General features: G+C 46.4%; 1 protein-coding gene across 3 annotated transcripts in view; it reads left to right on the top strand.

Moving 5' to 3' along the window:
• The window catches only part of SCFD2 (sec1 family domain containing 2), a 371,083-nt gene that overhangs the window by 333,786 nt on the left and 11,580 nt on the right, over positions 1 to 25,717 (top strand). For all 3 annotated transcript variants that reach the window (XM_057726429.1, XM_057726430.1, XM_057726431.1), the window contains one exon: positions 10,919 to 11,053. In XM_057726429.1, coding sequence (XP_057582412.1) covers positions 10,919 to 11,053 — 135 coding nt within the window. The remainder of the gene's footprint in view (positions 1 to 10,918; positions 11,054 to 25,717) is intronic.

The following is a 25,717-nucleotide window of genomic DNA, read 5'->3' as shown; positions in this document are numbered from 1 at the left end:
TCCTACAGTTGGCTTTCCCTTTGATCCTTACTGCAAGTAGGCCGGAGACGTATTCTTATCCCGAGACCCAGGAAGGCCACAGTGACTTGCCACAGGCACACAGGTGGCCAGGGCCTGATGCTAGGTCTTTGCGGCCAATACAAAACTTACCCCCTTGCTGCACCATGGTTCTCATGGAGGCTCTAGAAATACTGACTCATAGTGCTGATAGGTACCTGAAATCACCCGCTAAGACACAGAAGACCTTAGAAATTGGCACCCAACTTAGTAATATAAATTCCCATCCTTTGTTCAATGATCTGAGAACATCACTACCAGAAAATACAGATAAAATCACTCAGATAATTAATCAGTTGTAGTTTTGTCTTTAAAAACATTACCAATCCTAAATCTGACAGCGTGGACTGGTTCTAGAAGATGTGATAGAACTGGTGATATATGATGAAATTTAGACCAAGGGATGTCAAGAAGCAAGTGGCTGCTATTGTTGCCAAAGGGAAAATAAGCCACTAAATTAATGAGGTCTTTTTAATTTTATGGTCATCATGGTGACTAATTTGGCCAATGTCGCATAAACATGTATTAGCTACAAATTTGGGGCACAGTAAGGACACTGATAAGTTTCCTAGACTTTACCTCCCTGCCACCAACATAGTCGTTTCTCAAGGCCTCAGAACCCCGTCTGAGCAGCCATCGCCTTCGGAAAATGAACTTTCCCTTGTTGCATATACTTCCCCTACAGCGAGTCCATAACATCACCTCATTCACCAAAATTCCTAAATGTCAGCGAGTGGAAGTGGGCACAAGGCAGGGAGTGCATGTGCATTTGAGGGGATTAAATAATAATATACAGACACTTAATGAAATGCTGTGCAACCAGAAAAGGAGTGGGGTCTCAATGCACTTGGCAAGGACTGTATTTGGGTCCTTGTCTCAGACTCTGCTTAGAGAATTCAAACTAAAAGAAGGGGTCATGGTCTATTGGGTGAAAAAGTGCTGTAGATCATTCTGTAAAGCATTATTCTATTTTTGTTTAAAAAAAATAAAGAGTGTATGGGTGTATATATTTAATAACGCTAAAATTTTAGGAAAATGGTATATGGTTACGTGTGGGGAATAGAAAAGGGTGAGGTGGACCGGGAGGAAGTCTGGTTTCCTGCTCTGTGTTTACATGTGTAGAGAAAGAAGTGTTGATGGGATTTTGGATCATTTTTACCTGTTTGGGTTTTTCAGCACTTTTTGAGCTTGAAGAAGTTTTCAATCACAGGTGGAAGCCTTTTGGGGACAGGTTTGTCCACGGCCATATTTCAGTGCCTAGAGTGCTGTCTTACACATATGGGTGCGTGATAAATATTTGTTGGGTGCATCTTGAATGCACTACATGTATTTTTATCATATATTGGAGGATTTGTTGGAACAAAGATGTGTGTAGATAGAAAACAACAAATGTCCAGACTAGAAACAGAGTCTAGCTGTGTCTAGCTTTGAAGATGGACCTTGGCTGGGCAACTTTCTGTCCATCGCTTCTCTCAATTTGGTCCTCAGCACCAGGAAATAATTGTGCTTTCTATCTAACCCCATGCTGTTTCTACACGGAATCTAGTTGGGATGTCCCGGGTTCCCTGGGACACCCAGGAAAGCACTAGATTAGCTCTGACCAGTGCTGCGTATCAGACTCTCTCCGCTGAATCTCAGGGCCCCAACTAGCCCCAGCCTCCCTCCCGGGGTACCTCTCTCCTGCTCCAATGCAAATAAGTTGACTCTTAGAAGCACTCCTGTTTCCTCTCCTAGCTTGAGGCACTTCTTATTTAACCTTCATCCTTTAGCCCTTTAGGAAAGTGTGTCAGTCACAGCTCAGATGCAGAAAGCAGACACCACTCTTGTTATTTTAAGGAGCATGTGATTTCATACAAGGAATTAAGTACATATAAAATCTTGAAAGAGCGAGAGGAATGGGATCTAGCTTAGGTCTTCAGAAGTGAGCCCAGAACATCACCACATACCTGGCCCTCCAAGGAAACCAGTACCTCTACCAGGAGAGTGGGCATGATGGGGATCCCAAGGCTGCCATTAAAGCTCTTTATTTGAAGAACGCACCCCCAAAGCCGGAGACGCCTTCTATGTTTGCTCACCGTGGTAAATGCAGAGCCCAGCTCAGTGCTTGCCACCTAGGGGTGGGTAGATAGGTGGGTGGATGGATGGATCCTGGACTGTGGGTCTTATCCAGAATGTCACTTCTTACGTTCTTAATTCTTAGTGAGAGGGAGGTTAGCATGTAAGTTAACAGCAGCATTTGGGTTCATAGCCCAGCTCTGCTCCCTACTAACTGTGTGACCTTAGGCAAATTACTTCACCTCTCTGTGCCTAGTTCCTCTTATGCAGGAAGGAGCTAATAAGAGTAGCCCCTTCATAAAAGTGCTCTGATGATTAGGTGAGTTAAAACGTATAGAGCTCTCAGGACAGGAGCTGACGCATAGACAGGACTGTGTAAGCATTGGCTTAACCGTTGTAGTAAAGGACAAAATAGACCTTCTCTTTGTCCTCTTTTGTAGCATTTTGTCATTTGCTTTGTTAGAGATAGGCTACACAGAAAGGGAGCCATTCTCAAGCTGACTGTCCTGTTAGCTGTGGCATATGGTGAGAGTTTACTGCTGACACCTGCTTGCCTGGAAAAGTCATGTTTGTCCATAGGCTTTGTTGACCGGAAACATAAGCCCCAGCTTTTGGCCTGTGCAGCAAGTCTTCTTATGCTTTCATTTCTTAGGACAAATATTCCAGTTTAATGGGAGTCTTAAGCTCCTTCCTAAATGTCAGTGGTTGGTGTGCTGCTATTCCTCAGATGACTCAGGGCAAGGACCTTATGAACCCTTTCAGACAAAATATTGTATGGCTCTTGCATGACTGGCTTTGGCAGAAGTCTCAAAGTGCTGTGCTGCGCTGGAGGAAACTTCCCACAGATGTGTGCTGTCTTCTGTGCCTCTGGCCTGCTGAGCAAGAGCCTTGAAAACCAGCAGGGCCCACGGAGGCTTGATTCATCTTGTGCCTGGTGAAGTATGGCCTCTGAACACTCTGTAGGCCCAGTCTCTTCATCAGCAATCCCCAGCTCTGGCTGCCAGCCGTTCTTTTCCAAGCACTAAGCTCTGTTCTTCCTCCTGATTCTACCCACCTAACCCTAGACCTGCTAGCATCCTTTTTGAAAAAATCTACATGAGGTAGGGCTAAACTGGGGGCCAGGAAACTTGGCTTTGTCCTGTAGTGTAACTTCCAACTGCCTGTGTGAATTCAAGCAAGTTAATTAATAGCTTTGGGCTTTGATTTCCTCATATTGAGGTTGAAGGGACTTTAACCAAAAAAGTTTTAAAGTAATCTGCTTCTGGTTTGAAGGATGGGTGGATGGATGGATGGATGGATGGACAGATAGACAAATGAACCACTTTTTAATCTGCAGAGTGAACCATTTTCCCTAAGAAGATGAAAGGAGAAAAAAAAATCAGTCACAGTGTAGCAAAAAATAAAAATAAATACGCCATAAAGTAGTCAAAGCCAAGAGCAGTTTTGAACAAATGTTTTTCTGTACACTCTTGGATTGAAACAAAATAAATACTCTGCGCAAGTCTAGTTCTCCTGAGAAGTTAGTTGTTTAGAGTCAGTTTTGCAGAAAAGAGAGAAGTATCTGCAGTAGCAGCACCAAGAGAGGCCCTGGCTGCACACCACCAACCAGCAAAGCCAAGGTCAGCAGCACGACTCATGGGGATGTGATTGTGGCAACAACTCCAGTTTTCTTGGAAACGGACATCCTAGGCCATCTTCAAGTGCGCCAAATTCAAGACAATGTTGGAGCTAGACTAGTGTCTCAAAATTGCCTCTGACTTATGTGTAATGTCAGAAACTGTTGCTATGCTCAATACCTTTCTTCAAGAGTTGGAATCAGGTCAATAAGAACCTTCTAGACCTAATCATACACCACAAAAGAGTAACCAGAGACATAGAAACAAGTATGTCATATTTCGTAGTTTGATTAACTGTGGTATATTAAAAGTCCAGTTTTTTCTGGAACAGATATTGGTCATTTAAAGAAAAAAAGGGAGTTTCTAATTTTTTGAAATTTCATCTATTTCGTGTGTGACACCCATGGGGATCTCATTAGGCTCTACCAAACCTTCAAGCTAGCCTCATGAGACTGTCATACAGGGCACGTTTGCCTTCATGGCCCTCTTCCTGTATTTAAAAAAATATATATATATATATATATATATGAATGAGAATAAATATTTACTAAATATTATATATAATAAAAATCATATATACATATATTTATTTGAATACATTTACTGAATATATTCATATATTTATATTCATATTCTTATATTTATATATGTTCCATTATATATAACTATATTATACAGTCACATTGGTATAGAGACAGATATATTAATATTATATATCAGAACATTATCTTTGACCTAAAAGTTCATTTTTTTCTTCTGATTGTAAAAGAAATTCATACGTTTTCACGGGTTGCTAGCAGTCTCGTGGGCCCTGGGCATGGTGCACTCGGTGCCTAGGGGGCAAGGCGGCGCTGTGGTCTTAGGCCCCACGTGCACCCGTCTGCCCGGGACAGGAACAGAGCTCTCCATGGCAAGCGGTGGGCATTTTTCCCCTCTGGAGTGGTCCTTGTGGCCATCCATGCAGCAGGCCATGCAGCTAGCCAGGAGCGCTTCGGGTTTGTCCCGAAGTAACAGCTGAGCCGTGAGGGAACTAGACTCACGTGGAGGGAAGGGTGGGAGCGGGAACCCCTGGCTCCAAACCCTCATATCCTATAGGAGCCAATTTCTCTGAAACAACTCCACAGACATGACTTCCAGCATTCCTCCAAAGGCCATGGCCAATTATACAAGAGTCGTCATACTCAGAGAAGCCCAGAGCTCTGGCTTTCTGTCCAGTATTTAGAGTTCTCCCAGTCTAATGCAATTTATGAAGCAGGGGTCATTTTTATCATAAGCAATCTTGCCTGGCTAGAGTTTGACATTCTTCCCTTATCAGGTTTCCAGGGAAACAGAGCTAGAAAGTTAACCAAAGGTCACATTCTTATGTAGAAGGGAAGAGAGGTTTAATAATCCCTTTGCCTACCACAAGCAACCTGCCTGTTATTAAGAAAATATTTATATTAATGTTTCAATCCAGACTTGACGGTGTGTCTGTGGCAGAGACAACGCTATACATGTTCCCCAAACTCCATCTCCTTTTCCTCCTGGAACAGTTAGACCAAATTTTCCAAATTCCCTTGCAGGTAAATGTAGGTTTGCGACTAATTCTGGCCAATGAACAATGGGTAGAAGTGATACAGATCACTTTCAGGCCAAACCCATAAAATCTCTCTGGAAATCCTCCGTACTCTCTCTCTTTCATCCTCTGCTGATTCCAGGGCCCTAGGGAATGGTGGGGCCACCCAAGAGCAGGAACCTGGGTGTCTGAATGATTGTATAGGGCACAGACCCCCTCTGCCAGCACACACTGGATGTGGTATAAGCGAGAAAGAAGGATGAATTTGTCTGTTTTTAATTCCTCTCCTTCCCTCATGAAAGATGAACTAACAGTGAGTGTTTGATTCGGAAAATTAAATTACTCTGGTTAATACTCTTACGTAGATAAACTACACGACTAATCTCCCCTCTGGTCCTTTTTAACATGTGAGAAAAACTTTGAGCAGGGCACTAGGGCAAGACATCTGTCTCCCCATCACCACCTTCTATGGTCCTTTGCTGAGAAGTGGATAGCTTCTGGCTAAATAGAAAATTCCATGACAGAGGATCCTCATCTAAGAAGCTACTGCCAAAGCTGTTCATTCCAATCAGATTTCAGTGATATGATTTGGGGCAGGAAAAAATCCAAACTAAGTGAGGAAGGAGCCAAAAGTTCTCATGATTAAAACCCTAATTGGGAAAACTAAGAAATGTGTTTGCTAAGAAGTCACAAGATAAGTACTGCTTTGTACCTGAGAAAGTCTTTTCCCAAATCGTGCTCTTTAAATGGACAATGTTGTTTAGTTGTTCTGTGCTTAGTTTTAAAGAAGAATTTAGGGGTCTTTTTCTGTATAATATTTAAGTGGCAAAACCTATCAACATCTCTTTTTTTTTTTTTTGGCTGCACCACGTGGCTTGCAGGATCTTAGTTCCTCGACCAGGGATTGAACTGAGACCCCAGCAGTGAGAGCGTCTAGTCCTAACCACTGGACTGCCAGGGAATTCCCTTCTTTTTTATTTATTTCTTTTTTTTATTGAAGTAGAGTTGATATACAATATTGTGTTAGTTTCAGGTGTACAGCACAGTGATTCAGTTATATGAATATATATTCTTTTTCAGATTATTTTCCCTTACAGGTTATTACAAAATGTTGAGTATAGTTTCCTGTGCTATATAGTAGGTCCTGGTTGCTTATCTGTTTTATACATAGAAGTGTGTATGTGCTAATCCCAAACTCCTAATTTATCCCTCCCTGCCCCTTTCCCCTTTGGTAACCGTAAGTTTGTTTTTTATGTCTGTGGGTCTATTTCTGTTTTGTAAATAAGTTCATTTGTATCATTTTTTTAGATTCCAGAAATAAGCGATATCATATGATATTTGTCTTTCTCTGTCTGTCTTACTTCACTTAGTATGAGAATCTCTAGGTCCATCCATGTTGCTGCAAATGGCATTATTTCATTCTTTTTTGTGGCTGAGTAATATTCTATTACATATGTGTACCACATCTTTTTATCCATTCATCTGTCAGTGGACATTTAGGTTGCTTTCATGTCTTGCATATTGTAAATAGTGCTGCAGTGAACATTGGGGTGCATACATCTTTAAATTAACAATACTTATATCATTTAATGGGCCTTTGGTTACAAGTGAAAATAGAAATGAGAAAAAAGCTGAAACCACTTAAGCAAGAAAGGTAATGTAGTGGATCCTATGACTTAAAAGTCCAGAGAAGGGACAGCTCCAAGTGGTGAGGGGCCATTGCTGGGGTCATGCCGGCAGGACCAGCAAATAGACAGAGAGGAGCAGGTTCCTTTTGTTCTTCCTGCCTCTGGTCTCCTTCCCGGCAGAGTCTAACAGATCCAGATGGCAAAGCACAAGTATGATTTGCAGGCCAGCATCCCAGAACTGAGTACAGGAGGGAGGGTTTGGGGTTAAGAGACAACAGCTTAATAACCATCACATCTCAATATAGAAAGTGGTATTTAAAAATTGTTGTCATATGAGAAGACAATCACATGAGAATGTCATGTTAATGTCACAGGAGAGAGTGCAGCCAAGAAATATAAGAAATGAGTAATGTAGAGGTATGTCAGGCAGTTCATTAATAAAATCACTTTTGTTATTTTTGTGGATTATATGATGTGTTTGTTATTTGTTACTTTTCCATACTTAAATTTTGGCTTCTTTTCTCACTCTAAATGTTACCTACATACCTTAAAAAAGAATAAAAAGGATTTACAGCCTTGCTCAGAATATATAATGATTACAAAGCCCCAAGAAAGAAGATGTTAAAGGAATAGCAATTCCAAATTTCTGCTCACCCCCAAGGGGAACCCTGACTCAGGGGGCATTTTCTCCCCAGAGCTGCATTCCCCAGGCTTAGCTGAAATTGGAGCAAGGGAGAGAGCGGGATCCCCAACCCTCCGTGATTCCTTCTTTCCCTGTCTCACAGTCTACACGGGGGCTTCTGGAGCCCTGAGAGTAATCCCGTCGCCCTGGCATACTTGCACAGAGGAGGTCCTAGGCATAGTGTTTTAGCTGGATAACAGGATCACCTTTTTCCTGTGCCTGAGCTCTTCTCAGGATCACTACTCTTCCTTCTTACAGAAGGTGCAGCTTATGGAGAGCAATAGCCTTTTTTGTTTTTTGTAGATTGAGGGGTACACTCTCTCCTTTCTTAAATGTGACAGCCTATGTGTATTTCTCTGTGATTCTGCTTAATGTTTTCTATATAAGCATATGTAGACTAATAAAACAAATAACTGTAAGCTCCTGGAAAGAAGAAATAGCCTTTTCATTTCTTTATCTTCCCTTTGTGCTTTGTATCAGTTAGAATTTCATTCAGTTGCAAATAACAGAGATCTGAAACATAAGGCTTAAACATGCAAGGTTTTATCTTGTCATGTAAGTAGGTCCCGATTCAGTCCATTCATGTATGGTTACAGTGGCTCCACCAGTCGCCACAACCTGGGTTTCTTCCAGCTCTCTGCTCCAGCATCTCTAAGGAATGGCTGTGTCTTACACAGTGGCTGCTGGAGCTCCAGCCATCACTTCCATGTTCCAGGCAACAGAACAGAGAAAGAGTAGGAAAGCATACCCTTCCCCTTTAAAAACTGGAGACTTCTGAAAGTCCCACTCCCCTTCTACTTACATCTCATTGCCCAGAACTTCCAGACCCAGCAACAAAGAAGGCTGGAGAATGGAGTCTTTCAGCCAGTTGATCATGTTCCTGACCAAAAACTGGATTCTGTTTCTAAGGAAGCAGTTGATGAATGTTTGATGATAATGATGATAAGGTAGCAGAGTATTGGCCAAAGGACTTCTCCATGGAGAGCAGTTTAAAGAGATAAAAGTTTAAGAGATTAAATATCCAGAAAGGCTGAGATGGTAGAAAAGTTCTCGAGAGAGTTTACTCAGGGAAGAGGATTTGTAGAATTCAGAGGCCATTCCATGAACTTTTTTTTTTAACATTGAAAATATTTATGGATTTTTTTTATGATTTCAGAAGTATAACTGTTAATTTCTAAAATTCAGAAAAAGAAGAAAATAATGTCCCCTACTCCCAGAACCTAGAGGTAGCCCTTGTCTGCATTTTGGTGTGCTGTACTTCACTCTCTTCCATGCGTAAATAATTTATTAATTTTTAACAGGTGAGGGAAAAAAAGCCATTCTTGCTCTGTGTGTGTGTGTGTGTGTGTGTGTGTGTGTGTGTGTATGTGTGTGTGTGACAGTGAAGAGGCTTCCTCCCACCTTTGTCCCTTGTCCGGTCCCCCACTCCACGGTCACTGCTTATGGTGGTTCTGTATATCACACTAGAGTTTCTTTTTTGCATGTTTCAGCAAATGCAAACTTTCATCTTCCCTTTGGCACATTTTACACGAACGCCTATCATAGACACTGTTCCTCACCTTGCTTTCTCCACTCATGATTTATTCTCCACTTGCTTTTTACCATCAGCACAGATGCTTCTATAGCATTATGTCATACGGATGTATGCATTTATTAAACAGCTCCCTACTGATGGGCACGTGAATTTCTAATCTTTTGCTATTATAAACAGCCCTTTATGGGTCTTATTTGCATATATTAGCATATCTGTAGGATAAATTCCTAGATGTGGAATTGCTAGGTCAGATGCATTTGTAAGTTTGACAGGTATTGCCAGATTACTCTTTACACCGATTGTAACAATCTACACTCCCACCAACAGTATATGAGCATGTCTGTTTCCCCATGGCCTCATCAAAAAAGTGTGTTTTCAAACCTCTCTATTTTTGCCTGTATGATAAATTTTTAAAAATGTATCTTGGTATTATAGCTTTATTATGAGGAAGGTTGACTCCATTTTTTTTTTTTTAATTTCTGTATTACCAGTGTCTCTGCCCAGTGCCCTTTCGTGGGTATTTGCCTTTGAGATCTCTGGGCACGCAGTGGCCTATTTGATTAATAAACAGAGGAGAGCTGCACCCTCAACTCAACAGTTGCTCCTTCTCCCTGCATCTTATCCCTGATAAATGCACCAGTTACCTTCTCGCTGAATGATGGTTTATGATTTTGGTGGTTTATACCCTGCTTTATTTCTAAGATATTTCAAGTAAGAAAGTTGGAATAAGGGGGAAATAAGAGTAAAAAAATGACTGTATGAAAAACAAGATGAAGCCAGAGGTGAAGTTAGCACACCAGATATCCTCAACACTGGCTAGAGGCTGGTTACAGATTTGGCCAGTGCACAGAGAGAAACAGTTCATGACATCCCTACAGTGCTGTCAGAGCCTGGCTTTCCTGAGCCTGTAATAGATATAGCAGAGTGCTTTGAGGGAAGACATTCCTCTTCCTTTATCCTTCATGCTCAAACCGGAGTGCTGAACCTAACTGGAGCAGCAGAGGCAGAAACCAGACTGGGAGGAAGGGGGTCCAGCTGATGGGAAGGGAAGGAGAGAGGAAAAGCTTGGTAGTAAGAAGACCCAAAGAAAGAGGTGGGGGGAACATGCTTGAAAATACATTGGTCAGAGGCAGCTGCCTCCAGATATTAGCTAAACATGACTAGATTTAGCACCATTTACCAAACCAGAGCTGTTGTAAATTCATAGCCACTTAATTCTACTGAAATTCTTATACTAGCTTGCTTTCCCTAAGCCCTGACCTTGGTCAGATTTCTTTTGGCATCTTGGCGTCTTTTTCTGGCCAGTTTGTACTTGGAGTTGACCTCTCTAAAAGAAGGAAGGATTGCTTTCGGCTTGGATAGTGACAATACATTGTAAGAAAACGTGTGGGATCCTAGCAGAAGGGAGCACAATTCTAGGAATGTTTAGGAGATTGTGTTCATGTCTATATCAGCTGACGATGCTTTGCTTTTCAGTATCCTTCATGCACAAAACTGTCACTTTAAATCTAGGTTGAAAAGTTAGCCACACTATGATTACAGCTCTGGTAAGAGGCATTTGCTTGTGGAAGGGGGTATGAGAAACAAAAAATAGTGCTAGTGTAGTGGGATACAAATTGCCTCCCCAAACCAGTGTTGTTATGTGGTCTTTTCACACACACACAGAATCACAGCCATTGCTCAGTATCAAAATAAACTTGTTTTGCTTCGTTTGGTGCAGATAAAGCTATCCTCTCTCCAGACAAATCAAACAAACCCTTCTAGTTACAGCACAATATTTTGTCTTTCCAGGCATCCTATAAGCCATTGTTGAAGCAAGTTGTGGAGGAAATATTTAACCCTGAGAGGCCAGATCCAGTTGACATTGAACACATGTCTTCAGGCCTCACTGATCTCCTGAAAACTGGATTTAGCATGTTCATGAAGGTAAAGTAACCATGACGAGGTAATCCTGAGTGTAATGCTGTCTTTGCTGGGCTTGAAAATGCTGGCACCCCCTTAACCCTGGCGAGTACCACAGAGGGGAACATCCCGTATTTGGCCCTTCTGAAATCGGTTACAATCTTCATTTAACTTTCGGTTATAAGCCGCCTGACCTTCCAGCCTCATACAGCTTCTCTTGACGTAAGCATTATGATCTTTTCTGATCAATAGGTAAGGACACAAGCCCTCTAGGGTAGCATTGTTGAAGACTTCCCTCGTGGCCCGCATTTTCTTTGAACAGGAATCCACATACCATCCTGTGCTCTTAATTCTAGAACTTATTAGGTAGGATAGTGAGTAACTCTGCTCAGTCATGTAACTAGCATCACCCCAAAATCCATTTGAAAATGACTTTTATTTTGGCTTAGCAGACTCCCAGATGACAAGTATAAGAATTTCCCTGGCTGGTGTTGAGGGTAGGTCAAAGTTACTGAACAGCCTTTGCAGTGGAGATGAAAGGAGGAAAAGTACACAAATGTGATCTATTTTTAACCCACTGTAAAGTTTCTAAATTTAAAAAGATCTAAACGAGATTACAGGCTGGCCATCTCATCTATGCCGGGATTTCAGTTGTAATAACTCTTGGAAATAACAGAATGTTTTGCCAGCTTCAAAGCGTCTTTGAAATCATGAATTAATCTATGTGTAAGATCTGGCCTTTCAGAGTTCAGTAAATGCATGTGCCAGGAAAACTGGTCCACTCCAAAAGCCGGAGGACGGAAGCCCATCAGACTCTAAACCAAGCAGTAAGTGGCTGGAATGGACACCCGGTCTCCTTCCCAATGCCCCCAGTCATCGTCAGCTTCTGATGCAATGTGTGGCTCGTGCATTCTACCTCCCTCCCTCCCTCCCTCTCTCTCTCCCTCTCTCTCTCTATATATGTATGTATACATTTTAATAATACAGCACAGATCAGCTTCTCAAAAGTGTTCACGGACTCCCGTGTTAAGTGTAAGCACAGGGTTGTCCAGCAGCCCTTCACGGTGGCTACTTTATACAGAAGCTTCCAGGCTAGACGTGGTCTCTGACCTTCTCCACCCCAGCACCCTATTCCTTCATTCATAAGCTTGGACTTGACCTTGGAGAGAGACTAAAATAACAAGTGTGGACTTTTCTGCCCTGGTCAGTCGGGTCTGAGGACGGCCCATTGTGTCCTTTCTCAGTCGGGCTGCTGCACCTATGGTCGGGCAGCCTGGAGGCTCAGACCCGTCTGTGTGCACTCTGCTCGCTGGAGGAGCTTCTAATTTGCAAGGGGGCACGGTGTCAGTGAGAGGAGGCCCTAACTCGCTCTTTGATCGGTGATGTTCCATGGAAAGAACTGTTTCCTGGCAAAAGGGTTCTGTGACCAAATATGTTTGGGAACCCCTGGGTTAAACAGAGAACTAATGGACTTCGCACCTCTCCGGAGGCCAATGTTGCCTGTTGGAGGAGGACTGTCCGCTTGCATTGTCCATCACTGCTTTGTGAACCATGAGACATCACGTTTTTAAACTGCCCTTTTAAACTCTACAGAGTATTTTCTGCAGCTCTTCTTATGGTTGGAAGCTTTGCTGTCCTAAGGGGAGCTTTGCTTAAGAGGATGTTTGGAACCACCCTGGGCCAGCACTGGACTGCTGTGTTTCTCTCCATTCAGATCCCTGGCATTAGTGCTCATGAAGAGATGCCCCTGCCCCTGGAGACTGATCTCGAAGGGAGGTTTCCATGTAATGCCTTTTAGAAAAAGGAATGTATGTTCTTCCAGCAGCTGTCGGGATCCACTCCTCGGCCCCCAGCTGCCGGTCCTCCGCTCTCAGTTGCCAGGGCGTCTCATCTGTCTGCAGCGGGTGGGAGAGTCTTGGTGGGCCGGCCCAGAGCCCTCCCCACCCCAGAAGCCCTAGGGAGAATCGTTTTGTTCCGTTTCTACACTGGCCTCCATGGTTGGCTCTTCCCATCATTCCATCGAACTTGGCAGGGAAAGTTACCTCTGGCCCACGTGTTGAGGGTTTGAACAAAATTGGGATAAATGTGAAGAGGAATAGTAGGGCTTTGAGGACCTACCAGAGATTTCCGGAAGAACTCTGTCTTTAAGGTGGGGGTGACGCCGTCAGGAAGGGTGTCTTCTACTTTGGTTTAAGGCCAGTGGAAAGAAGAGGATGTGGAGGGGAAAAGCTGGGGCCTTGCATGGCCACGGCCACTCACCCGTCTCCGTGGTCCTGTTCTCCGATGCTTCTCACTACCGGAGTCAGACAGCCAACCTGTGGTCCGCTCTACCAGGGGATCAGCCATTCTCACATTCAGACCTCACAACAACCCTTTCAATATCCCTGCTTTACCCGTGGGGAAACTGAGGCTCAGAAGGCTTAAGCAGTAGATGTGAACTTCTGGAAGGCCAGAATTGGGTCATCCTCCCCTGTGTTCTCAGGTGTTTTCCAAACAGCACACAGGAAATGGGACATCAGGATTGGATTTGTCCCCAGGTCTGTCTTATTTCAAAGCCTGTGCTCTTAACCACAACATTTCTTGGCACCAGGATGCTGCCAGGTATTTTCTTGGAAGTTAAATATCCATGTGTCATTAATTCTCTTCTTCCTGAGGACTCATTCGTACAGATGCTTTCCCTCTCCAGTATCTGTGTGGCTCCTCAGTCAACTCCAGGCCCAGACTGGTCATCAAGAAACAGCCCATGTGAGGGAGCTCTCCTGGGGTCAGCTGCTGGTACCCTGTCTGCTTCTCTGGGACTTGGTCCTGGGACTCACTGGTGGTACAGCCCCAGGAGAAGAAATACGCACCGTGGTGCTGAGCTGCCTTCACACACTGCATCTTCATTCCGTATCAGCAGCCGACAACCATTGTGGTGCTGAGCTGCCTTCACACACTGCATCTTCATTCCGTATCAGCAGCCGACAACCATTGTGGTGCTGAGCTGCCTTCACACACTGCATCTTCATTCCCTATCAGCAGCCGACAACCATTGCTTTCCTGCCACTTGCTGCCCTGCTCTTTGCCTCTGGAACCTGCTTCCCCCTCTTGTCACTCAAGACCCATTGATGCTGAGCCTGAAAGGAACAAATAGTGGAGCCTGATGAAATAAAGGTGTCCGTGTGGGCTCCTTCCGTGCTTGGGGTACTGTCATCCAACTGGGAGAGCTGTAGGGCTGGAAAGGGAGCTGGGCTGCTTGTCGGCCCCCATCCTGCCTCTGGACTCATGGGTGCTTTCACAGATGATGCTGGCTCAGAGCCACCAGAGGCAGTATCTGTAGCCTATGCAGGGAGTGAGGAGCCAGCAAGAGATGTGCTGGGAAATAGACCGGCAGACGTTCCCACAGGATGTGCTGTAGGTTCCCCACAACGGTAATAGGAAGACCGTAGGGGAGGGCTTTTCAGGCCCCAGCGTCTCGTCAGGGCTCCGTTCTCTTTGTGCACACTTCTGTGGCTGCACTTGTTCCTTGTTTCCTCATTACCCATGTTGGGCATCTTTCTCCAGACCAGCGTGTTCTAAGTGCACAGCTTGATCCACTGCACATCAGTGGATCAAGATCTCAATCCAATGGACTGTAATAATCATTTTTTAATGAAGAAGAATAGAACAGACTAGCAAGGTCAAGCCTTGCATCTAGCAGCATGAAACCAGGTAACTAAGTCACAATACAAATACACTTGTGGTTTAAATGAATTTCTTGCTGTAAGCCGCAATCAAAAGGAAGTGAAAGCTATGGCTGTGAGGAAGGAGGGCTCACCTGGGTCTCATTCTTTCCTGCATCCTCAGCACTGGGCACCTGCATGGGCCTTACACACCGCAGGGACCTGCTAAAGGTTCGGAGGGGGTCACAGTGGCCCTGTGAGGGCGCCCATTCACAGAGCAGCAGGCTTCCGTCAGTGGTTGCTCTCTCCAACTTGCTACCCTTAAGCCGAAGCTATGTTTCAACAACTTCACGAGGGAAAGAAGGCAGCAGCCGGACCCATCAACTCCAGTGACCCTCAAAGGATTCCCTGACCCTCCTTTCCAGCAGCTACTAAGCACAGCAAAGCCAGTCACTGTTCTGTCATTACGTTACCCCAGAGAAAGCAGCGACCCACGGGCTCCCACTCACCGCCCAACACTGCCCTGCCCAGGGAGATGGAAGCCCGCCTCTGCTTCTGTCAGAGGAACCTGGTGGGCTCTCCTTCTTTCCATAGACAGCATGGAAATCTGCTTTTTCCAACTTCTTTGTCTCTCTGGAGAAGAGAACAGAAGCAAAGGGGCTTGGTTTTGTAATGTGATAACTCAGAGGAGTCAGCAGGAGAGACGTCTTAACAGAGTGTCAGGTAGGAGGGTGAGTGTTGCCGGGGAGCTTTGAGGGATGGCTTTTCTATTTCACAGCTCTCATTTTTTTGTTTGGTTTTGTAAATAATGGAAGGCCATCTAGTAGATGCTGTACGAGCACCACCCACCTCGTTCTACTGCCCGTATTCGTTTGCAGGAGGCAGTAGGGAGCAGTGGTAGCACATCTGGAGTCAGATGGTCTGAGCGTTGTGAGAATGACGCAGCTCACACAGTACGTTGTACACAGTGCCGTACTGTTCCTCCGTACAGAGCATGCACAGCAGTAGCTGGCCTGCAGTAAGTGCGAAGTAGGTTTTTGCTGTTTTTATTTTCACGCGTTCGTGATCCTGGCCAGACTGTGGCTCCTGAGAAAAGGGCCACCTCAAGTGACTCCGTAGCCCTGTACAGAGCCAGTGCTTGGGCATGTGGTGCAGACAGAGCAACTGCTGAGAGAGCAAGCGAATCACACAGAAGAGACCCGCCACCTCCCCCACAGTCTCAAGCGCTTCCTCTCTCACTGCTGACTTGCTCTTGCTAAGAGACATGGAGTTTCTGTGCCTGTGGGAAACCATGTTTATAAGGCTGTGCTGTGTTTTTCCGGACCCCCTTTTTTATCTCTCCTGTGAGTCCAACCTTGATGTTCTCACAATCAGGGGACACAGACTATCCCTCCTGGGGCAAGGTGGGAGCCGCTGAAATTCTGTGCACATGCCGTGACAAGATGGCTTAAGCTGGGCTAGACCTGGGCCACCTGGGGCACGGAGGCAGAAGCTCAAAACAACTTGGACCCCAGACTCCACCAGGAGCACTTCAGAAGCTCTGTCTCCACGTCCTGGGAGAGGGCAAGTGCTGTGCCCCACCACTGCTCCTCAGACAGCCCCAGGGCTGTAGGGACGTGGAAGTCTCCATCCCAGACGCTCAGAAGTGGCTCACAGAAATCAATCTTATTGATGTAAATGTCTGCAGACAGTGAAAGGTAGGAAACGTGCCTGTGTGTCGAAGGTTCTCTGCGTCAAGCAAATCCTCTGTGGGAGGGAAGTCAAGGCAGGTGTATTTGCCCTTCGTAAAGTCAGAACCTCATTTGCGACATGTTAAAGTCACTTTCCATTGCTTAGCTTGTTTTCCTGTATAAATCAGACTCTCCAGAGAAGTCTCTCATCCCCACCTGTTCTGGTTATCAATCAGTGTGTAAGAGGCCGTGTCGCAACACTGGCTTAAGATGTTATCCATCACTTATTCTGTTAGCTAGGCTGCTCTCTGGGCAGAGCTCAGCAGAGAAGAATTCACCTGCAAGGTGGTCCACTGCCATGGGCAGCAGGTTGATGCTGATCGTCAGCTGGTAGCTCAGCCGGGCCTGTGAGCTAAAGGCCTCTCTGTGTGCCCTGAGCTTCCTCACGGCATGGCAGCCCCACCCAAGGACAAGCATCCTAGGAGGGAGTGCCAGGTGGAAGCCTCGGAAGCCACAGAGCAGCCCTCCCACAGTACTCTGCTGGGCAGGGCAGCCACAGATGCCCACCTGGATTCAAGGGGAGAGATACACTCTCTTCCTATCAAAAAGGGAACCAGAGGGGCTCCCCTGGTGGCGCAGTGGTTAAGAATCTGCCTGCCAGTGCAGGGGACGCGGGTTCGATCCCTGCACCAGGAAGATCCCACATGCCGTGAAGCAACTGAGCCCATGTGCCACAACTGCTGAGCCCGCGTGCTGCAACTACTGGAATACCCACGCATAGAGCCCGTGCTCCGCAATAAGAGAAACCACCGCACTGAGAAGCCCACACACGGCAATGAAGAGTAGCCCCCACTTGCCACAGCTAGAGAAAGCCCACACACAGCAACAAAGACCCAACACAGCCAATAAACAAACAAACAAACAAACAAACAAACAAGGGAACCAGAGCTTGAGGAGCAGAAAACACCGTTGAGGCCACTTTCAAAAAGTACAGTCTGTGCTTTACCTAAATGTAGGATTGGCTGTCCAGCTCGGCAAGGGCAGTGTTTGGCTGATTCTAGGAGTTTTCCTTTCAATCTAGAGGACAGGAAATTTACTCATGCTTCTGATCGGATTTCAAAATAAGTGAGCCCAGAAAGGCTTTGCCAATGAAAGGCCTGCCTGCTCTTTGCCCATAATCATTTAAAATAATATAATCTAAAAACAAAAACAAAACAAAAAAACCCCTTCTGAGTGATGAGACGGCTATAGGATTTTGCTCTCCCAGGTTCGCCCCATCCGGCCCTGTCAAGGAAAGCAGAACACAGCTGGGTGCCCACGAGATCATTCTTCCTGTGGTTCTGAGAAAGCGTTTGCAGTCAGCTCAGCGCACTCCTCCAGCAGAGGCTGGACGTGTGGTTAGCCACACGGAGCTGTGGGCTTCAAAGGGCAGTGCCCTGGGGGAGGGGGAGGGGTGGGGGGTGGCTATCGAATAGAAGAGAAAGGGCTTTGGCAGAACCTGACATTTTTCAAACAGTCAAGTCTTCTCTCCAAATGCCTGTGCGTGGCGCACCTTGCTCCCTGTAGAGAAGACTTGATAGTGATCTAATAAATAAATCGAACCATACCTTACCACCCCCAAACAACGTTAATTTAATTTAAAACGAGCATGTCTAATAGGCAGCACTTTGAAAATGCGTTTCTGGAATTTGTGGTTTGGATTTGGTTCCCCTGAAAATAATATATTTTATATCTACTCCATGTGTTTGGACTCCAACTTGTTTTGACTAAAGGACATGATTTGTCAAGATGTTTTCTCTGCTGGAACTGGCGTGAGGAGGGTGGGTTGTATCTAATGAAACTGCACAAGGCCCTTTCACCTCCTTTTATGAGCGTTGTTAAACTTTGTGTTGTTGTTCCATTTCTTACGTGGCCGTGCTTAAGTAGAAAAAAAATAAAAGATTTATGAAAAACACTCAAAGAAGACCCAGCGCTTGCCTCTGGGCCCTGAATATGAGTTTCTGTGAGAGCTCCATGGCCTTAGGCAGTAAGAGCAAAGAGCCCACAAGGAGAGAGGGAACAACCGCTCAGGCTGGCCCTGAAAACCTGGAGGTGGTGCGGGGGTAAGACTTGAAACACTTCGGTGGCAATGAAGCTGCCACCAAGTTGCACTAACTTCGTCAAAGAAAGTCCTGATTTGTGAGGACCGAGGGGGGTCTCCAGGACCCTAAGGGCAGCAATGCAATGAGCCTCAGGAGGGACTGGGCCCAAGAACTGGAACGCCATCAGGAAACCAGACAGTTCCGGAAGCCTTGCTGTGGCCTGCAGAGGATGCTGAGAACAGCCCCAGCATCACGTACATAGGAGTGGAGTGCAGGGCTGGGGAGCTATAGCACAGCTTTCGGTGCCTTTTAAGAGCGCAGCTTTGGCCGGGCCTCATCCGTCTCAGGTCACGTATTGATTCCCAGGGAAGGGTGGTGAGTTGGCCCAGCCTGGGTCAGGGCCCATTCCTGGACCGTTCAATCGAGGCTGGGGGTCAGGATCACCCTGTAATTATGTGGCTGCCAGGAGCCCACCCCACGGCTGTGGGGATGGAGGAGACTGTTCCTGTGTGGGCTGGACGGACACCTACAGGTGTATTTACAGTGGGGGTGAAGGCTCCTCTAAGGATAAAGGGCAAACATGATGACGCTCAGGGGCAATTTGATGTCAGATCCTTGGACTGTGAGAGCTGGACATGCCTGGAGGTCATCAAGTCCAGCTCCTCATAGTTTACACAAGAAAAACGAGACTCAGAGACGAAATGCTGGCTTAGGTCCATTATACTTAGTGGCATTTCTGACAAGAGGAAGACATCTCAGCCTTTGGTGTTTGTTGATTAAATCAGCACACGTCTTGGAATTTGTTTGCAATACTATTTATAACCATTGTTTATATTTTCTTCTCCTTAATTATGCTCCATACTGTGGTTTGATTTTTGTGTAACGTTCGCTAAATATGATCCATAAGTTCTAGTGAGATGGAACTGGGGAGGAATCATTCAACAAGAACTTGGTTTTGGCAGGCTCTGAACTTTGCCTGCCTGTGAGCAGTTATCAGGAGCCTCTTGTGTGCTGCTCACTGTTGTGGGTAAGGAAGATACGGAGACAAACCAGCCATCCTACCTGCCGTGGCAGAGCGCGCGTCGGAGAGCTTACATGTTGTCAGGGAGATGGACAGGCACATTGAGGGTTGTGAGGACGAGAGAGAAGTGTTGTCTGGGGCGGGGGGGGGGGGGGGGGTGTGAGGGCTCAGAGAAGGGGGAGCTCAATCAGGGAGTCAGAGGAGCTCCGTGTGTCCGACCAGGAGGAGTGAGGAACAGAGGGATGAAATGCCGGGCTACATCGGAGCCACTCCAGGTAGCTCCAAGTGGCTGGAGCTCAGAGCAGCCTGCAAGGAGTGGAAGAAGATAAGCCAGAGAAATACGTAGAAGGCAGATCACGGAGGGCAGGAGGCTTGACATTTGACCAAAAACAAGGTTCCATGGCACGTTTTTTGGGAATATATAACCAGTGTATAGTTTATGAAGATCAGCTGGCAGCAGTGAGACAAGGGGAATGAGGCCAGACTGGCATCAGGTTGGGGAGAGAAGGTGAGAAGATGAGAGTCGAGGTCAGGTAGGGGCCGAGGGAATGAGGGCAGAGCTGCAGCGCCTGTGAGTCGCACAGGGCTCACTGATGGGAGGTGGAAGTAAACGAGAGAACGCTGTCCAGTGCCACTCGCCTTCTCTCCGACTTGGAAGCAGGAATGGAGAAGAAAAGAACTTGCATTTTAGAGTTTAGGTGCCTGTGAGACAGCTTTGCAGCCCAGCAGAGCCTGGGGCCACTGGCCCCTGTGAGGCCGGGACCGTGCACGGGATAGGACCACCCAGGGAGGGTGTTTGGGAGAAGAGGCCCAAGCAGTTGGGAACACAGTACGTGATGGGGCAGGTCAAGCAAGAGGAGAGTCCAGGAGGAAGGAGAGAAACTGAGAGGGCTTAGAAAGCAGAGAGGGTTGGGGAGAAAGTTTCCGGAAAAAGGAAGCCCTCCACTGCAGCAGATGCAACAGGGGGGGTCGAGCTGATGACACAGTGGCTCTGGCAGCGTGGCAGCCTTTGCCATGAGATTAAATGAGACCCACGAGGAACCTGGTAATCGGCTGATGTTGCTGCAGAACTAGAAGTACAGAATTTTAAGAGACGAAAGCTAGTAAAAATGCCTTCAGTCTGCAGAATGTTTATAAAAGTGGTCGTGTGGAATGTACCCCACTCTGGGGTGAGACGGACCTGGATTTCTGCCTCCACCCTACAGCTTACGAATTGGAAACCTTTAGACAAGTCACTTCACCTCTGTAAGCCTCACTGTCTCTGTCTCTAAAATGGAGCTTCTGCCTACTTTGGAGAGTCTAAAATTGCGCAAAGTAACGCCTGCCACACCCCCTGCTTTATTTTCCTCCACAGAAGTTACCACCTTCCTCACTTACCAATTTAAAGACTTTTGTATTTTGTCATTCTCCCCAACGAAAATATAGACTCTGCTACTGCAGGGATTCTTCTCTGGTACGTTCACTGCTGCGTCCCTGGTGCCTAGAGCAGTGTCTAGGCCATAGTAGTTGCTCAATACGTATTTGCAGCATGGATGAATACATGAATAGAGTAGTGCTACACAGGAAGGGTTTGGTGGCAGCGCTGTTACGAACTCCTGCTGGGAGAAAAGCCAATACCAAGCCACCTTCAGAGTCAGCGTGGCTGCGCTCAGGGCCCAGTGCCCTTTGGGCCGACACTCCCGTTACGCTTTCCCCCTCCTGTGAGGCCCTGCCCGTTGTTGGAGGATAGGGAACCTGACCCTTGCCTGTGCTGGGGACAAGTGGAGGAGAATCAGCAGCCGGGTTCCTGGAATGCGTGGAGAACTCCAGAGAAACGGGGAGCAGAGGAAACCCTTCTCACAGAAACCAGGCAGAACATCAAAGAGCGCTCTTGGGGCCACAGCTGCAGAGGAGGCGTCGGCAGCCTCTGCTTCAAAGGCTGGGTGGTTGGTGGAGAGAAGCTGTCTTCTCTGACCAGAACCGATGCTTTACAATCCCAGCCGGCGAAGCTTTAGGAAATGAAAGAAAGAGCAGTGAGTCCGACTTGCGTTATGAATCTGTGTGTTTATGATGGCAGTGATGACGCTTAAATCTTTCATCTTCAAAGTGCCTCACACCGTGAACCCACGTATACAAATGGGACTCAGCCGAGTGTGGCTGATTAGAAGGAATGTGTTATTCTGATGGAAAACACTGGAAAGACTCCACTTCCCAATAGCCTGCCGATTTGACGTGTTCTAAAAGGAAATCTGGTATCACAACATAAATCTAAACAGAAACCGAAATAGCAAACAGCAGTGTGCATTAATGCGACCTGTTAATTTGTACCAAAGTCAACATTCCGTCAACTCCTTGGCCCAAGGGTATTGTTCTTTGTTGTTGCTGTTCATTTCTTTTTTCCTTTTCATCTTCCAGTTCATCCTTCCAAGATTCTCGCAGTGTGCTTCAGAGCCCAGACTCTCTTATGGAAAGCATATGCCTCTGGGAACATACTGTACCACTTGAAGTTCTGGAGCCGGTTGTGTTTCTGTCTCAGGATGAAGGGAGGAATAATTGTTTGTAGGACTGGAAGGGACCTCGGGTTAGTTACTCAGCCAGGAAGAACCATGCATAAAGCAAAGCGAGAGTGTCTAAAAGATCTCTCAGAAAAGAAGGACATCTCCAGTTAACCTGTGGACCTCATTCATTCATTCATCCATCCCTTTTATTCATGCAACATTTGTTGAAAGTTTACCATGAGCTGACTCTGTGCTCAGAGCCCAAAATACCAAGACAAATATGATCAGTCCCTACCCTCCAGTAGCTTACAGTCTAGGAGAGGAGATAAGCAGGTCTGTCAAGGTCACAGTCCAGTGTGACAAGGCCAAAGCAGAGGTTTCTGTCAGATTTGGGTTGTGGGGCAGGAGTTGAGAGGTGGTTAGGGAGAACTTTTTAGAGGCGAAGATGCCTTTCCGCCCCCCCAATGGCATATATTCTTTTTTTCTTTTTTTTTTTAACAGGCAATAAACAGCATATATTTAGAATGTACGATTTGGTATCCTAATCTCCCAATTCATTCCCCCCCACCCCCTGCTTTCCCCACTTGGTGTCCATATGTTTGTCCGCTACCTCTGTGTCTCTATTTCTGCCTTGCAAACCGGTTGATCTGTACCATTTTTCTATATTCCGCATATATGTGTTAATATACGATATTTGTTTTTCTCTTTCTGACTCACTTCACTCTGTATGACAGTCTCTAGGTCCATCCATGTCTCTACAGATGTCCCAGTTTCATTGCTTTTTACAGCTGAGTGATATTCCATTGTATATATGTACCACATCTTTCTTATCCATTCATCGAAAATGCCTTTTAAAGAGAGTAAGAAGGAAGGAGGTAAAGAAGGGGAGGCAGGGGTACTTTGCAGAGGAAACTATCCATGCCACAGAAAACAAGGTGATGCCGGTAGTGCTCTCACTGTTTAATAACTGGAATGTCCTGGGCACAGACAGGTCAGAACCCACTGGTGTGGTCCCAGCCAATGCCTGCGGACCACAGAGCTTCCCTACTAATATGGAAAATCCCCAGGGTGTATCATTGAGCAAAAAAATCCAAAGTCCGACATCGAGTGGCTAGAGGTCAGGACAGCAGCTACCCCTTGGCGAGGTAGTGCCATGAAGGGGGCCTGAGTGGGGATCCCGAATGCTGCCTTTCTGTTTCCTGACCTGGGTACTGGTCACAAGGGTCTGTTTAGTTTGTGAAAATAAATTGAACTGAACACTTGTGGTAAATGCTCTTTTCAGTGCAAATGTTTAGTAAAGTGTTATATATTTAACAAAATGTTTTTTCAAAAAATACCATGCATTTATGGGTGGCCCAAGTCCTTGTGAGTGACCCCAGCAAACAGTGTATATGGCAGAGATGAAAATAGAGGCATAAAGCAGAGCCATGTGAGAAGAGCCTTACATACTGAATGGAGGAGTCCGAACTTTATCCTTAGAGCTAGGAGACTCCCCAGAAAGAATGTGAGTGTGTGATGGTGTTTAAGAGTGTGGCCTCTGCAGTTTGGCCCCTGGCTCCACTATTTAGTCACTATGTGTAAACTTCAGCCTCTCCATCTGCAAAATACACCAATGATTGTATTTGCCTCCCAAGGATTTTTGACAATCGGATAAGATAATGCACAAAAATTCAATAATAAATCTTTGCACTTTAGAAAGCTTACTTAGGCAGGAATGAGGAGACTGGATGGGGGAGAGGGCAGGTGATGGCCAGATCAGGGACAGGCAGACAAGCTGGAAGGCTCAAACAATAATCCAGGAAAGAAGGAATGAGAGCCGACCGGAGCAGGGACAGTGGAAATCAGGGAGAGGGGGAAGCATTCACAGGACTTGATCTGGGAGATGAAAAAGACAGCAGAGTCCAAGATGACTCTCTGGGGTCGGGCTCAGGCGACTGTGAAGGTGGCGATGCTCTTAGAAAGTCAAGAGAAGGAATAGACTTGGGGAAAGATCACGCCTCAAACTTGAAATGTGCTGAAAGCCGGGATCGCAGGAGGCACCCAGGTGGGGATGGCCACAGGGACTCAGGAGCGATGCTGAAGACAGGTTTGGGAAGCATATAAAAGATTACTGAAGGCATATGAGTAGATGAGGTCCTCAAGTGAGAGAAGCAAGGGGCCAAAGATATAGCCCTAAGGAACATTGACACTTAAAAGGCAGACCAAGGAAAGGAACCTATGAAGGAATTTGAGAAGAAACCATTGGAAAGGTAAAAGTAATAACCCAGAGAGAGTGCTATTGTGGTAGCCAAGAAGGGTGTTATCAACTGTGACAAATGCCACAGAAATGTGCAGTTAAATGAAGACGAAGAACTGTCTTACCAACTCCTACATGTGATGGCCATTGGTGACGGCAGTGAGAGCAGTTCCAGGGGAACAGTGGAACAAAAGCAGAGGACAGTCGTGGGTGCAGGGTATGTGGACTGGGAGACAGCCGTCAACAAAGGCAGTCAAATGCAGATGGAGCTACAGTGCAGAAAATTGGGGGGTGGGGTGAGGCCTCCAGAGTCTTTTTCTAAAGAACAAAGTGTCTTGCAACTCTTTTCAGTATTCACCACAACCTGTTGTGAAAAAGTTTAGACCTACTTTTCCTTTGTTCTTTCTGCCTTTCGTTTCTCTCCCTCCATCCCCCTGTTTCTCTCCCTCCCTCCCTCTCCACCCTGAGTTTCCTCTCCAGAAGCCAAGGAGTAACTTATATAACTGGAAATAACATATTACCTTTTTAAGTGTTTTTAAAATAAGACATTGAAAAGTGGGTGTGCTTAGGCAAGGCAGTCAAAAGAATCAAGTTAGAAAGGATTTGGAGCCGGAGTAAGAGAAAGAGCCTCCTCTCTGCCTGTCTGCCTGCTGCGCCACCCTGCTGCTCCTGGGGACCGTCCCTTGGCCCAGACATGGCTTGTGTGTTAGTGGGTGTGAGTGAGTGCAGACACCGCCTTTGTCTACCCTCTCCTGGCTTGGAGTCACGCCTGTTTCTCCCACCTCCGGCTTCAGTGACCGTACAGGCCGCCGGCAGCATCCTTCCGTGATGACTGCATGCTGCTGTGCTGGCCGGGCTGCCAGCCTGGTGACCGCCTGCGTGTGGCAGTTGGCTCACACCACTTCCGCCCACTCCTCACCGAACCATCCCAGGCTTCCAGGTGGGGCTCAAACTCACTGCCTTCAGGAAGCCCCTCTGTCCCCTTCCGTTAGTCACTAGGTCCACGTGTTGGCATGATGCGTTTCCTGGGGGGTCACTGGGAGACATTTTAGTTTTTCATAATACTTTGCCTCACTGGTGAAATCCTAAGGCACCAGGAAGAATTCCCCGTGACATCCAGTGCAGCGTTCCACACAGAGCAGGTCCTCAGCTGAGGCTAGTTTGCAGAAGGTAAGGGCGGGAAGTCTGCACTCAAGGGAGGGGCTCCGGGCTCTTGCATCTTTGTCCACCCTCCCCCTCCCCCTCCCCCTCCCCGGGGCTCTGACCACCCACCAATTCCACAGACATTTATTGAGCACCTACTCTCAGCCAGAAACTGCACCAGTACACTGGGAATTTAGCAGTGAACCAGGCAGGCGAGATCGCCGCCTCACGGAGTTTATGTTCCATTAGAGGAGACAGCCATCAGGGAAGCAAATATGTAAACAGACGTTGACCCCAGGCTGTGGCAAGTGCTTAGAAGGAGATGCGCGGAGCTCTGTGAGGCGGGAGCACGCTGATGCCGAGACCTGCAGGCTGAATAGGAAGGGAAAGCTGCCCTCCGTCTTCTCTGCTTATGTAAT

Source organism: Hippopotamus amphibius, chromosome 3 (assembly GCF_030028045.1).
Source record: "Hippopotamus amphibius kiboko isolate mHipAmp2 chromosome 3, mHipAmp2.hap2, whole genome shotgun sequence".
NCBI classification, from domain to species: domain Eukaryota; kingdom Metazoa; phylum Chordata; class Mammalia; order Artiodactyla; family Hippopotamidae; genus Hippopotamus; species Hippopotamus amphibius.
This window is presented reverse-complemented; position numbering and strand designations above follow the sequence as displayed.